Below are 16,492 nucleotides of genomic sequence, written 5' to 3'. Positions count from 1 at the left end.
AGCAGGAGCACTATTGTGATTATCCCATACACCCTGGCTGCAAATCTTTGTCAGTCTGGTGATTCAAACTGTTGTGCTCCCATTTGTAAAGAGCATTCTAGGGGATATTTTCCAACAGGATAAGGCTCACCTACATATCACTGTTTTAACCCAACTTGCTCTACAGTTTGTTGACATGTTGCTTTGGCCTGCCTGATCACCAGATCTGTCTGCACATGTGGAACATCATTGGATGCCGACTACTCCAGGGTTGTCCAAAAACAGCTTTGTTGACAACCCATGTGCAACAGGTGTGGGACTCCATCCTACAAACTGATATCCAGTATCTGTGCAATTGAATGAATGCATGTTTGCATGCTTGTTTTCAACATTTTGTTGGTGACACCAGTTATTAATGTGCCAGCATTTCAAATTTGCAATGGCTCATCTCATGCTTACATTAACCTGTGATCTAGCAATGTTGCTCACTTAAATATGTCACCTAGACAAATGTATTCCTGGAATTTCATTAGTCTACATTAATTATATTTTGGTGTTGTGATGTTTTTTTTCATCAGTGTATTTTGTAATGGGAACTGAAATTAACAAGCCATGGTCCAAGATAATATAGTTAGTGAAAATAATATGGTTATAATGTATTCTTTTTACATTCCTGCTGCTGGCACAACTAATTCATTTACAGTGCCTAACAAAAAAGTGAAGCACCCAGAAGGGGAGGAGGAAACAGCATAAAACCTCACTTATTGAGAGGATATGTTATGTTATTTCAGTGATTACAAAACCGAGTCAAATATACAAAGAACTTGGCATTATGAACCCACTTACCAGTATGATGATGCACCCTTCCCCCCACCCTCCCCCCTTGCCTGAGCACTGATTAAACTAGGAAGAGTGTCATAAAACTGTTATTTCCTCTCCTGAGGCAAGCTGGCACACAAGTGTTGCAACTGGTCCTTAATATCCTGTTACTTGCACTCTGAAATGGTTGACATCCGAGCTGGTCTCATGCATGTTCTATCAGGGACAGATCAGGTGATCTTCTTGGCACTGGGAGTACCCCAACATCATGCAGATATTTCATAGAGAAATGGCATGTATGGATTATCATTGTTCTTTTGAAAAAGACACTAAGATACTGTTTCATGAGAAGTAACATATTAGGACATCCTGTGTCTGTAACATACTACTGTGCCATCAGATTTCCTTCAATCATTACTAGCTGTAACCATTAGTCATACACGATGGTTTCCCACACCATGCCATGAGGATTAACATTGCTGCGTGTCTCTCCAAACCATTGCAAAAATGAGTCCTCTCCCGATGTTGCCACCGTACTTGCTGATAGTGGTTGTCCAGAATAGTGCAGAACTACCATTCGTTACCCAACATAATGGGATACTATCCATCAACAGTCCATGCTTCTCATGCATGACACCATTCCAAACACAGCTGTCTGTGTTGTGGTGTTAACTCCAGCTTACGCATGAGATGGTAATTCTCCAATCCATCTGCTGCTAGTCTCTAAGCAACAGTGCGAGACAATACAGAATGTCACAGAGGATCCATTACATGTTCTTGGATGGCAGGCACCAACGTAAATGGGATGCAATGTGCCTGATGCACAATACAGCAACATCCTCTTGTGGTGGTCAGATGTGATTGACTGGACCTTCACAAGTATACCTGCTCTCATGCTCCCAGGCAGCCCAACATTGGGCCACTGTCTCTCTGAATGCCCCACAAATATGTATATTGCATGATTCAAAGAGCTGGAAAATTAGAGACCCACAATGCGACCCCTTTCAAACTGTCAGATGCTCGTAACGCTGCTTCACCCAAGTACAAGGCATCTCAGTGTACGTTACGGTGTTCAGTCAGTGTCTGATGCTGTTCATACCCCTTATATACCCTACCAGACATGGTTACAACACTAAACATTAACAACATTAATGCACTCTGCTGGACACACTCACCGATGATGTGTAAGTGTACAAAGTTAAATTGACATCAAACCATGTCATCCAGGTGCTTCACTTTTTTGTCAGGCATTGTATTTATTATTAATTGCAAGTGCCATATCAAAATACAGTTACTTCACAATTAATGAATGTAACTGATTGATTAGCTTCCTAATGTGGAACTTAGTTAAATTCATTGTCACAAGACTTATCTTGTAAAGAAAATCTGAAAATGTTCTTTGTTCATATTCTCTCTGTTTATGCTTAGCTGTGTTCTTCAAAATAGTCATAATCATAATCCTTTAAGATTTGAATATGCAGAATTTGTTGATGTGACAGTTGCATTTGTATATTTGCTGTAGTAGTAGTAGTTCACATGAGTGTTAAAGCCTCTTAATGTAAGCAAATGCCAAAGCCACTCTCTCCACCAATGACAGATTTGATCAACATGTCAAGTTTCAGGTTTTGAAAACAGCTGATACAAGAGCCATATTTGGCAACTAAGTACAGCCATGTATGGATGCAGTATCAATGATTGGTGTGGGTACTTAGTATGTAGAGTCAAAGAGGCATGTAGTACTCCCCTTTGATTTATATAGATATGGATTTAACCATTACATTAAATGTGATCACTGAAGATAATTCCAGTCAATGGTTTGTGATATAAGGCAGGAGCTTGAGTAGTTGATACGTCATAGAAGAATCTCTATTTGGCTCTTTCAAGGCTGGACTAATCCCCCTGGGGCTTGTGACACTCTTCAGCAACAACAAATGTCCTCAGAAACAGCCTAAATCAAGGACACTCATTTAAAGAACAGTAAAAGACTACACATTGAACTGAAATAAGAGCTTCAGTTGGTCCTCTTTCCAGTTACTCTGAAACCTTGACAGATACTGGTATGGAAATGTATTCATTTCATTCCCTCTGTATATACTGCCTTTACATCAAATTTCTTGCAAACAGAAAATTTTTATAAAGAATATTGCTTCTGTGGTGTGGGTTTTTCCTCAAGTATCTGATGCTCTGACATTATTATAAAACTGTAAAACAAGTAGCGCATCTGAAGAAACACTGTTAAACAGAAGGTGTAGTGAAACACTAAAAAACAAATCTACTTTCCCAAGTTGATCGTAAATTGGCTCTTGAGATAGGACTTGAACTGCACTTCAAATTAGTATTAAGCTCCATGTACTTAAAATTTGTTCTGCTTATTTGAGATGTTATTTTCTTTCTAGGTGTGCTTCCTTTGCCTGAAAACAAGATTTGGAATCTTTGGTCCCTGGGGCCAGTTGTGCAAACTGTGCAAGAGAACAGTGTGTGCCAAATGTTACTCAAAGGTAAGGAGAAAAACATGAATGTGTTTAATTTTGTAATAGTAATTGACAGATAATTTTGGAGCACTGCTATGAAGTGAAGTGAACAAATTGTGTATCATCCATATTGTTTTCCACGTAATCTGTAAATGATCCTGTTCCATTGCATAAATGCAGACTTCTATTGGCATACATAGTAAAGTTTGCGCAAGAAGCAGAGAATAGAAGGTTTTGAAATGTTGTGCTATAGAAGAATGCTGAAGATTGAGTAGACTGAATAACTAATAAAGAGATAGTAACTGAATTGGGGGAAAAAAGAAATTTGTTGCAACTTTATTATGTGACATTATCAGTTCATAGGACACTTGCTTGGACTTGCCCTGGTAATGCAGGTAAGTGTGCGTATTTGGGGGGGGGGGGGGGGGGAGTGACAGAACTTGTAGAGCTTGTAGAGCGAGACCTAGATATGAAGACATTAAGCAGTTTTAAATAAGTGCAGTTTGCAGTAGTTATAACAGAGATGAAAACTGTTGCACACAGTAGAGTAGTGTGGAGAGCTGCTTCAAATCAGTGTTCACAGACGGAAGACAACAGCAACATAGTTTTGTTACTTCAACAATAGAAAATCCAGGATGGAATGTAACAGCATTATGAAAAGGATAGTTGTTGCACGAGCACGCACACACGCACCAGTCTGTGGCAGCTGAAGCCACACTACAAGCAGCAGCAGCAGCAGTGCATGATGGGAGAGGCAACTGGGTGGTGGCAAGCAGTAGTCTGGGGTGGGGAGGGGGAGGAATAGCAGGGTAGGAGTGGGGGACAGTGAGAGCTGCTGGGGAGCATGCAGGGATGAGGTGGAGAAAGGATTCTGGATTCTCTGTGGTGGTGGGAAGAAATTTTGGAGGGTGGAATAAATGTTTGTAGGTCTGTGAGTCAGGGTTTGTCAGGGGACATGGGGGAGGTTTGGAGATTGTTGTAGAAATGGTGGACAGCGGTACTCCAAGGTGGGAATAGGAAGTGAGCAGGGTTGAGTGTTTTTTTGAGATGGCATTGTGCATGTTGCTCTATTTCGTGGAGGGCAAGAGTTTCAGTGCGTTTTGTGGGATCTAGGAATTTGGGATTGCATAGCAGGAGAATTTTACAGATGGAGAGGAGGTATTGTGAGGTGGTTGATAAAGTTTTGTGGGAATATGTCAGTGAGGGGTAAGGACTGGCTCACTCTGCACAGATGGAGGTCATTATGGAAGGAAGGGCGACAGCCAGCTATACTGGAAATCCAGCAGGATCTTCGTCTCTCCTCAAATCCTATCCCAGAAGCTCTCCCCACAGTCCATCTCTCTCCTCACCTCTACCATTCCTCACAGTCCTATCTGCTACATGCTTCCTAAAATCCATAAACTCAACCAACTAGGACGATCCAGTTACTGTGCTCCACAGAGAAAATTTCTGCTCTTGTAGGCCAACACCTTCAGTGTATTACCCGGAACCTACCCTCTTACATAAAAGATACCGACCATTTCCTCCACTGACTCTCCATAGTTCTTGTCCCTTTACCACAAAATGAACTGCTCATCACTATTGATACGACCTCCCTTTACACTAAAATCCCTAATGCTCATGGCCTTATCCCTATTGAACACTACCTTTCCCACACTCGATGGATCCCAAGCCAACCACCTCTTTCCTGGTTGCCATGACCAACTGTATCCTCACCCACAATTACTTCGCCTCTGAAGGCATTACCTACAAAAAAACTCAAGGTGTGGCTATGAGCACCCGCATGGCACCATCCTATGCCAACCTATTCATCGGCCATCTAGAGGAGTCTTTCCTAAACCACCCAGAATCCTAAACCCCGTCATCTGGTTTATATTCGCTGATGACATCTGTGCAATCTGGATCAAGGGTGAGGACACGCTATCCATATTCCTCCAGAAACTCAACAGCTTCTCACCCATTCACTTCACCTGGCCCTACTCGACAAAGAGGGCTACATCACTACCTCTGTCCATATCAAACCTACTAACCAGCAGCAATTCCTCCACTTTGACAGCCGCCACCCATTCCATACCAAGAAGTCCCTTCCATACAGCCTAGCCACCCGTGGTCTTCGCATCTGCAGTGATGACCAGTTCCTCTCTAAATGTACCGAGGGTCTCACTGAAGCCTTCACTGACCATAATTATCCTCCCATCCTTGTACAAAAACAAATCTCCCGTGCCTTATCTTTCCAGTCTCCCACCGCCTCCCAAAGTCCCATAGTCCGGCCACAGAGGACCATTCCCATCTAACTCAGTACCATCCAGGACTGGAGCAACTGAATTACATTCTCCGCCAGGGTTTCGATAACCTCTCATCGTGCCCTGAAATGAGAAATATCCTGCCCACTATCTTTCCCACCCCTCCTACCGTGGTATTCCGCCATCCAACGAACCTACACAATATACTCATCCATTCTTACACAACCCCTGCTCCCAATCCCTTACCTCATGGCTCATACCCCTGTAATAGACCTAGATGCAAGACCTGTCCCATGCATCCTCCTACCACCACCTACTCCAGACCGGTCACTAACATCACCTATCCCATCAAAGTCAGGGCTACCTGTGAAACCAGTCATGTGATTTACAAGCTAAGCTGCAACCACTGTGCTGCATTCTATGTAGGCATGGCAACCAACAAGCTGTCTGTCCATATGAATGGCCACCAACAAACTGTGGCCAAAAAACAAGTGGACCACCCTGTTGCTGAACACGCTGCCAAACACGATATCCCTCATCTCAATGACTGCTTCACAGCCTGTGCCATATGGCTCCTTCCCACCAATACCAGCTTTTCCTGAATTGCGCAAGTGGGAACTCTCCCTGCAATATTTCCTTTGTTCTTGTAACTCTCCTGGCCTCAACCTTCATTAGTCATTGTCTTCAACCTTCAGCCCCTTCCCTGTTCCCATTCCAGTACTACACAGCCCTCTCTTCAACCCACACACTTTTTACTTGTCTTCTCTTCCGTTACCTCCCCCCTCCCCCGCATGTCTCCCCACTCTCCATCTAACCTGTCGACTGCACCTAGCCACCCTACCCTTTCTCCACCTAGTCCCTGCATGCTCCCCAGCAGCACTCACTGTCCGCCAACCCTACCCATCCAGACTCATAACTGGGTGGTAGTCATGCCAATGTAAAAGGCTGAACAGCATGTACATAATTTGTGGCATATGATATTTCATTTCACAGGTAGCTCTCCCTTTGAAGGTATATGTTTTACCAGTTACAGGGGTGGAATAGGTGGTGGTAGGAGTGTGCATAGGGCAAGTCTTGCAGTGGGGATGGTCACAGGGGTAGCAGCCATAGTTATTCTAGGTTTGTTTTCAGTATATATTGTGCTGGGACTAAATATCTGCTAATGCCATATGTATGATCATATGACAATGCCCACCACACTTAAAATTGTTTTCATTGCCCTCCCAAGCTCTGCAATATGCTCCTTCTGCACCCCTCCCCTCCCCCTACCCTATATACCAGCTGTTATGTAAACACTGTTCGGCCTCTTACATTGGCATGATTACCACCCAGTTATTAGTCAGGATGGATGGGCCTAGGCAGTGTGTGTACACAGTTAACACACAAATCCTGTTGCTGAGCATGCTGTACTTACGCACCGAGGTCATGATTGTCGTGTATTTCACCACACGCATGCCACACAATAGTTTCTCAGATCTCTGTAGCTGGAAACTAGCACAAAAACATTTTTTTGGTTCTCATCAACCACCTGGCCTTAATTTATGTTAATTCCTCCTGTCTCAGAATTTCTTCACAGCAACTACTCCTTTCTTCACTACATTTCAGTTTCATTTTCTGACCTGTCTATTTTTTATCATCCCCCCTCTTACCTCTGTTACATACAATGCACTTAGCTTTTCACTCTTATTAACTCATGCACAGTGTTTTAATAGTAATCTCTGTCTTGCGTATTTACCCTGTAAGCTTTCAGGTTTTCAAATCTCATCCAGCACAGTCTCCAACACTCAGTCTTTCCTTCTCATCCTGTCTGGCAAGTCTCCCCTGACCTGACTTTCTGGGTGACTTTCCTATTACTTCAGACAGAAAGTTCAGCTTTAGAAGTCAGTCCTAGACTAAAGCTGCCCTCAACCCATAGTTCCATTCACCACATGAAGTACCATGGATGCAGTTTTGTGTAATTGTTTTCAGTGTATATTTTGCTGACATTTAATATCTGCTAATGCCATATATATGATCATATGTCAATATAATGGGTTTTATTATTTTTGTGCTTATGGCTATAAGACTGTGGTATGATTTGGTCATATTCTCATTCATGTTGTTTTTCTTTCCATTAGAAGTCTTTTATAATCATAAGTGGCTCAAAATAGGGGAAACAGTTTCAAAGAAAAACTTTTTCAAGGCTGGGTGGTTAAGTGCCAGGCTGCAAGCCCAAAGCTCTTGGTAAATCCTAGGATTTTTATCTGCCACTTACAACCTCTTTAACTCTGGCAGTGTCTGTTGATATGAAAATCGCCAAGTTGCAGCAGGGTTCAGAATCCACATCAAACTCCAGGTCTCCCGATAACTGGCTGCTTTAGAACACAGCATTAGTAGAACCATAACTTCTTTCCACATTGTTGTAAAATCTGAATAAACATATCATTTGTGAACATGTGATTGGACACCATGGGTTCCCAGCTCTTGCAGCACTACTTCTCACTATGTGCTGCAAATCTATCTACTATTTTTTTATTTTTTCCATTGGATGGTCTTCTTTGTCCTGATTGTGCTTGGATCTGGTTGATCTAGTGCATTCATTTTCTTACCTTCCAGCCTTCTACAACTTTTCATTATTAATTATACGGCCCACTTGTTGGGTTTGACTTGCTACTTCCTTTCTAAATTTTACAGAAGTACAGATCATGCAGGGAAAGTCATTCGACGTGGCGTATATTCCACCTATGTGCCTTTCTGTCTTTGCACCATTCTATCTTGCAATGGTTTCTGTGCCCAAAAACCAGCAAAACAGCCATTCTGTTGGGTGGAGGGGGTCTCAAAGTACCTGCGTGGTGATAGCCCCCTGAACACGCAGAGACTGCACTGTTGGTGTTTGAGCTGGAAACTCCCCACATAAGTCAAGAAGTACATGCCCACCAAGGCTGGGCACATGGGGCTCCGGCAATGGTTTACTGACCATTAACTATTGCTGTGGCTGGGAGGCATCCATGGGGAGAGCCCCTATTCAGAATGGGGTGGTACCATGGCTGAAAATTTGTACACAAAGCAAATTAGACTTTCTTCTGCTGGTGGTCACACAGTCTCTTCTGAAGCAAGACTTATTATACTGCGGAGAGGTATGCCTCCAAAATGTTCCTTCCCCTGGCTACTACATGGAATGAACTTAGGGCTCAGAGACAAGGTGAAAAATACTCCCCCCAGTACTTGGTATGTTCTAGGACACATGGGAATTCCTCTTTGACTATAAAGCCTTTGTTCTTTATTGAATGTTGAGGACACATTTGGGGTAGTAACAGAAATTTCAAAAATGAAAAGTGGCTCTGTTCTACTTTAAATGGCTTCTGCCCCTTTGTTGTGGGTGCTGCTCACCTCCAACAAGCAGGATGATGATGTCATTATAGGTGCACATAAAAGTCTCAATATATTAAAAGGTATCATTTTCCATAGACGACGTGTGCATTTTGTCATTGTGCTTCGGGGACTAAAAGACAACAGAGTGGATACTGGAGCCTTCGTCTTAGCCTTTAAAGGTGACTCATTCCCTGAGAAGGTGAAGGTGATGGTGTGTCTTTGTGATGTCAAACTGTATACTCTTCCTCCCACGCAGTACTACAAATGTGTAAGATTTGGAGACATGTCTTCACATTGCAATACCAGCTCTGTCTATAGGAATTGAGGCCTTCAGTTGCACGTAAACCCTCCTTGTGCCCCTCCCTCCATTTGTGTCAACCGTGGGGAGCACAATTTCCCTTGTTCACCAGACTGCATCATTTTCAAATGTGAAAAGAAAATCTTGAAATACAAGTCCCTTCACCGCCTCACATATCAAGATTCCAAGAAAAAAAAAAATGATCGCCTGTATCCTACACATATGCCAGTCCTCTTCAGTGACTGTGCTACACCCTCTGTCTCTTCTATATATATGGCCCTCAGGGTCACCTTACGGCACCTGCTCCCCTGGTGGCTCAGGGTCCTCCTCCTGCTGTTTCCCCACATCCTCCCTAGAGTGTAGATTCCCTGTCCACCAGGGATGTTAGTCCCCAGCCCCAACTGGAGAAGCAACAACCTCTGCTAGCACCCTTACTAGGAAGGGGTCCCTCAGGACTTATTTTTAATGACTCTTCTGATCTGCAACCAAATGCTAGCCAGTAGCCGAAGGAGTTGGAGGTTGTAGGACTTAATGTTCCTCATCTGTCCCAGATTCTGTGATAGACAAGTCCTCACAGAATTCTAAATCGTCTAAGGACAATAAGTAGTCCTCCCAAAAAAAGGGAGATGGTGATGGACCCCATGCCGCCAGACCCCACATTCCACCTCTGTATCCAAGGCAGTGTTCCTGGTAGCCCCTATGGATCTGGACTCTCCTGCCTCCAGTGACCCCTGATTTGGAACCAGTGCCCGCATCTTGTGGTCGTGCGGTAGCGTTCTCGCTTCCCACGCCCGGGTTCCCGGGTTCGATTCCCAGCGTGGTCAGGGATTTTCTCTGCCTCGTGATGGCTGGGTGTTGTGTGCTGTCCTTAGGTTAGTTAGGTTTAAGTAGTTCTAAGTTCTAGGGGACTGATGACCATATGTGTTAAGTCCCATAGTGCTCAGAGGCATTTGAACCATTTGGAACAAGTGGCAAGGTATACCTTCCCAACCAGTGGCAGCAGGTGGTACTGAGGCATGACTTGCCTCCTTTGTCCCTTCATGTCCCCACAGGATACTTTAGGCTTGGTCCTCCACTGAAACTGTTTTTTCAACCACTTGGCTGAGCAATGACAGCTTTTGTGTACTTGTCCTGTTTCTTTGCATTGTCCTCCCAGTAATGCAGATCCCTACTCTTTGCAGCTATTGGGGCTATTATAAGAATCACACTGACTGTGAAACAGCTTCGGGTGGTGTTTGCAGGTACATTCTGGATTCTGACTACAGCAAATACATGCCAGTCAACATGACATTGGAGGCTGTGGCTGTTTGTGTGAATCTATAACATATCTTCTTCCCAATGAGGAAGTGTCGCAGAACAGGTTGCGTAACAGTTGTCTCAGCTCCCCTCACCCTTTGTAATATTGGGTGACTTCAGTAACTGCAACCCTTTATGTGGTGGAATTATGACCATTGGCCACGTTAAAGCTGTTAAAACTTACTGCTCGCAGAGCTCATTCTTTACCTTAATACTGGTGTTCGCACATACTTCAGTTTGGCATATGGGTCTGATTTGGCCATTGACCTTTCCATTTGCAGGCCAGGTCTTCTCCCATCCATCCACTGGAGAGTCTGTGATGACCTGTGCTACAGTGACCACATTTTCCAATCGTTTTGACCCTCCCTTGGCATTACTCATTATGATGTCCAATCAGATGGCCTCTCTCCAAAGCTGATTACGATGCTTTCATGACTGCTGTTCCCCTTAGCATCCCCCCACAAGGAGGTATTGATGCAGTTTCCAGAGCACAACTACAGCCGTTGTCAGCAGTTGACTCAGTGATCCCTTCTTCCTTGGGATTCTCTCAAAACAGTGAGCCAGTGGCTGTGCTGGTACCTTGAGTCTTGGCTCCATCCAAAGGTGGTTTTTGCCAGTGCAGTTCTACTGCTGACAATTTGGTCTGCCTGTTTGTCATTTAGTTTTTGCCCCATATCAACATCTTATGGCCCTGTTTTGTATGTGCAGTCTACAGTGTTACCCTTCCTGTATTCTGACAACTATTGCATGTACTATTGCTCCTCAGCTGTGGGTGTTGCTGAATGCCGATTGTATGGTGCCATATGAAAGGTGCAATCCTGGGCTCTCACTCGAGACTTCTTTTTCCACTGCCAAGACATGTCATGCACTTCAGTCCCCATCTTACTGTCCATCCTCAACCAGAACTCTACACTGAGGGCCAAATGCTCAATACTGTAGAGTCTTATTAGGTTTTGGGATTGGTCTTTGATACCCAACTGACGTGGCTTGCCAGTCTTCACCTACTTAAGCAAACATGCTAGTCTTCCTTAACACTCCTAACAATCTCCATAATACCATCTGGGATGCAGACTAGTCTACACTTCTGTAGCTCTGTGAAGCTCTAATCCTCTTTCACCTTGGTTATGGGAGCCTGAAATATGGCTCAGCACCACTTTCAGCTGATGTGGGGTCCAACTTGTGAGAGGTGCCTTTTGGACAATCCCTGTGAACAGAGCAGGTACCAGCAATGGCTGCTCATTTATGCAATAAACATTCGCTGTTCCCCTGAGCATCTGAACTACTGTGTTTTTCCTGCGTGGAGACGTATTTCCTACAACAGAAGCCAAGGTTTGTAGTCATGATCATAGTTTGCATACAGAATGTTTGATCTGAACTCCATCTTTTCCCCCCACTGTCGCCTGTCAGGAATCACATGTGCCCTGTCCTTGGATCTATCTCTACTTGTCTTTTGAACTGAAAAACTCGATCGCTATGGTTTTTTTGCCACGTGTTCCTGGACATCCTACATGTATTTCCAGGTGCAGACGTGATATTCACTGACAGTTCTACAGTTGATAGATGAACCAGATTTGCCTACACACTTGGAAGATGCAGTGAACTACATTCCCTACTGAATGGATGCAGTGTATTGCAGAATTGGTGACCATTGTTAAGACCCTTGGTCACCTTTGGTATTACACTGACAAGTCATTGTTAATCAGCAGTGATTCATTGAGTTGAGTTGTAATCCGGCTGTCAACCAGCACTACTTTTGGCACACTATTGTTATGACTATCCAGGATTTCCTGTATGAAACCCACCATGCTGGATGCTTGGTCATCTTTCTATAGACCCCTGGTCACGTGGAGATCCCTTGGAATGAAAATTCTGACCTGTTGGCCAAGTTGGAGATGGGGATATGGGAACTGGACCTCCAGTCAACTCTGTGCCGACAGTTGTTGGAGGCTTGGAATGCAGATTGGTGTGGTCTGATTTCTCTGAATAAACTGCAAATCATAAAGGAGATAGTGACCATGTGGCAGTCTCCCCTTCGTGCTTCTCACAGGGAATCTACTGTCCTATGTTGGCTTCATGTTGGCCACACTTGGCTGACCCACAGCCACATTGTCTTAAGTGAGGATCCACCCCATCATCAGTGTGGTGCCCATTTCACAGTGGCCCATATCCTACTGGAGTGCTCTAATTTACTCACCTTATGGCGAAACCTTAAACTTGCTGCCACACTACCTCTCATGCCAGCGGACGATTCCAAAGCAGCTGAACTGATTTTATGTTTTACGTGTGGAAATGGTTTTCACTCCTCTCTGTGGCATAGGGCACTTGCTCCAACCCAAGGGGCCCATGGCTGCACTTGCTCAGTGGTCCGCCCTGCCTTCTGCCCTTACCACATTTTTAAATGTTCGTAGAGTTTTGTACCTGTAACTGGTTAACAGACTTATTGTCATTGTTGTCTTTCCTGAGATTTTAACACATGTTGCCAGTGTTCTTGTGGTAATGGAGGATGTGGAAGTGCTGTCCAGATGCAGATAATGTGTGTCCAGTTGCATAACTTGTCCCAGGGGACTTCAGCTGCTTTCTGGGTTGGGCTACTCTCCCCCCTTCATTGTTTTAACACTCTCTAACTTGTACTTACTTATGTCTGTTGGCTGTCTTGATTCTTGGACACAACTGAAGCCATTGGGATTTGGCTTGTGTTCTTCATGTCTAGGGACTATTCCCAGCTTGATACACAAAGGGCTAGTGGACTGATGACCTTATAGTTTGATCCCTTTAACCCCATCAGTCCACCTATCTGAACAAACACCCAGAAAAACACAAATTCTGGGCAGCCAGAAAAATTTTTGAATTGCAGTTTCACATAAAATAATTTCAAGAATCCATGGTGATTATACATTATGTCCATATCGTGTGCATGTTCGTGTACTTGCTGCTCCGCAAATGAATCCTTATTCTCTGGATTAGTTTTTACACACACACACACACACACACACACACACACACACACACACACACACACACACACAGGCGCATTCATCTTTGCTTGCCAATGCTTATAAAAGAAATTATGGGCCATTCACATCCACAGTACTAACTTCATTGTATGGAACTCCCAATAAATATTTTTTTTCTGAAAGTGTGTTATTTGTATTGACAATTGTTAACTTAGATTTTAACAGTTCTTGTGACAATGCTCCGTTTTGTTAATAACATAAAACAGCTCCTGGGAAAGCTCTTTCTCCAGATAGTGTTGGTAAACATGGTAAATATAATACTGAAATGTGACTTCCTGACAGATTGTTTACTTCCTTAAAGTTCAACGCTCTTGTCTGATCTTATATTTATTTGTATATCTAAAAACAAATTTGATGTGACTTACCAAATGAAAGTGCTGGCAGGTCGACAGACACACAAACAAACACAAACATACACACAAAATTCAAGCTTTCGCAACAAACTGTTGCCTCAACAGGAAAGAAGGATGGAGAGGGAAACACGAAAGGATGTGGGTTTCCTGATGAGGCAACAGTTTGTTGTGAAAGCTTGAATTTTGTGTGTATGTTTGTGTTTGTTTGTGTGTCTGTCGACCTGCCAGCACTTTCATTTGGTAAGTCACATCATCTTTGTTTTTAGATATATTTTTCCTACGTGGAATGTTTCCCTTATATTTATTTGCATAGCCATACAGTGATATTTGGCCAGTGTCATTAATTTGAGTAGTTTTTGAAGCTATTGTACTCCAACTTTTTGTGGAGTTGCCTTTTGTAACAAGCCCTATCATTTTCTAATAATCTTTTACTCCATTGTAGATTACCTTTGTATAAACTCCTTAAAAGTAATGTTTTAGGTTGTTTCATAATTAACACTAGCTGTCCAATACAACTATTTCATAAAAGTTAAGTCAGTTTATGGATTACACATTTATTCAAAAGTCCTTTTTTGACACTTTTTTTTCCATGTCCCAGAGACTCCTCTTGGGATGACCGATGAATACAATGTAATGTAATTTTGGAGCTGTCAGTATTGTGTCCCAAGTTGTTCATGTGTTATCATGATGAACAACTGCCTGGTTGAATTCCCCTCACATACACATGATGGTATGTAAATTTTTTCTGGTAGTTGTCCATAATGATTATCGACCATATAACAAGTGCTAATAAATTCTGCCTATATCACACTGAATGCTCAGGAAGCATACAAAGTGTTGGTTAAAGATCAGAATGGACCTACAAGAAACCTTCAGAGGCACAAGAACATCATGAGACTACCCTATATGTCTGCATATCATGACTATGTTTCCATGTATTTTTGCTGCTTGTAATAATTACATTAATAAAATATGTTTCAACATCATTTCCAGATGAGGATACCAACTGAACATTTCTCCAGAGTACCTGTCTTTGCTTTGAGTCCGGGTCTGTCATCTCCAGAAGAGGAGACAAAGGAGTCGTTTCCAAGGTCGTTGATGTCACGACTTATGGTTCCTGACACAGCAGCACGAAATAGCGTTGGGAGTGCACCATCCAGTCCACATCTTACAAGAGGCGAATCAATGTCTGCACCACCTTCTGCTATGAGCTCTAGCATGACGGGCAGCATAGAAGGACCACAGTCGTTACCTGCCATGAGTCCTGCATCTACAGCCAGTGAAAGGAGGTATAATTAAATCTTATTCATTTCCTAGGTGTCACCTGCCTGCTAAATATATCCCACACTGTACCTGTACAAATCTCTCCAATGCAGTATGTTGCTATGTGACTTCATACAATTCCAGTGCAACTCTGAAACTGAAGTAGCAGCTTATAATTTTACTTATCTTGGTCATCACCTGTTTGGCATCCATAGTTCAACATCTTTTCCAGTATAGAGAGAATTACATGATGTATTTATATGTTTCACTAAGAAATGCTGCTTTTTATTCTTAAATGTTCATAGATATAAATTATTTGACAGTATCATTGCAAACAGTATGATGGGAGGAAATTAAGTAGTAAAATAATAGAATACATTTGTCTCCATGTGTAGCATGGATTTTGGAACTGTAACAAATTATTTAAGAACACAAGCAGGAGAACGTTAATGACATAGAAAGTATGTTCTCTGGTCTGTAGCACTTAGATCAATAAGTATGTGAACTTTATGTACAGTAGTTGATTTTCAAATGCTTACATTGCTTGAATGTATATACAAGATCTCATAAAAAGAAAAGTGTTTCATGCTCAGCTAATTATAATTATTTAGTGGACAAAAAAAATCAGATTTCAACAAAAAGCATATATTGGATAAATACTGTGAAACAATACAAAATAGGATGACAGCATGTGTGCAATCAGTAGTAGGTTAGAATTCTGAGAAAATGTGGTGCATCTGTGAAGGAAACCACATACAAGATGCTAGTGTAACCTATTTTAGAGTACATTTTCAGTGTTAGGAGACCTTAACAATTAGGCTTGTAACAGATAGTAACAGATATTGACAGAATTGAGACACACACTGGTCAAATTGTAACTGATAAATATATTCCATACAACAATGTAACAAACTTCAAGGGAACTTAAAAAGAGAGTGATTACATGGAAGGCAGCAATGTTTACACGAAACCCTAGAGTACAAAATTTAGAGAACTGGTTTTAGAAGTAGGCTGTACAATAACGGTTGTTCCACCATTGTTTGCAGGAGAGCTTCTGTAAAGTTTGGAAGGTAGGAAACGAGGTACTGGCAGAACTGAAGCTGTGAGGGCGGGATGTGAGTCATGCTTGAGGACGGGATGTGAGTCATGCTTGGGTAGCTCAGTTGGTAGAGCACTTGCCCGCGAAAGGCAAAGGTCCCGAGTTCGAGTCTCGGTCCGGCACACAGTTTTAATCTGCCAGGAAGTTTCATATCAGCACACACTATGCTGCAGACTGAAAATCTCATTCTGGATTGTTTATATTGTTTAAAGATCATGAGAATAAGTGCCCATGGTAGCAAGGCCACGGACATGGAGAATGTTAATGTACAGAGGGCAGCATCCACAGACAAATGCAAGAGGTATA

General features: G+C 42.7%; 1 protein-coding gene across 3 annotated transcripts in view; it reads left to right on the top strand.

The window, feature by feature from the left end:
• Nucleotides 1-16,492, top strand: part of LOC126480722 (protein spire) — a 797,250-nt gene that overhangs the window by 774,015 nt on the left and 6,743 nt on the right. For all 3 annotated transcript variants that reach the window (XM_050103982.1, XM_050103983.1, XM_050103984.1), the window contains 2 exons: nucleotides 3,195-3,296; nucleotides 14,818-15,113. In XM_050103982.1, the coding sequence (XP_049959939.1) occupies nucleotides 3,195-3,296; nucleotides 14,818-15,113 (398 nt within the window). The remainder of the gene's footprint in view (nucleotides 1-3,194; nucleotides 3,297-14,817; nucleotides 15,114-16,492) is intronic.

Source organism: Schistocerca serialis, chromosome 5, assembly GCF_023864345.2.
Source record: "Schistocerca serialis cubense isolate TAMUIC-IGC-003099 chromosome 5, iqSchSeri2.2, whole genome shotgun sequence".
Lineage (NCBI taxonomy): Eukaryota > Metazoa > Arthropoda > Insecta > Orthoptera > Acrididae > Schistocerca > Schistocerca serialis.
Note: the sequence above shows the minus strand (reverse complement) of the source record. Positions and strands in the feature narration are given on the sequence as shown.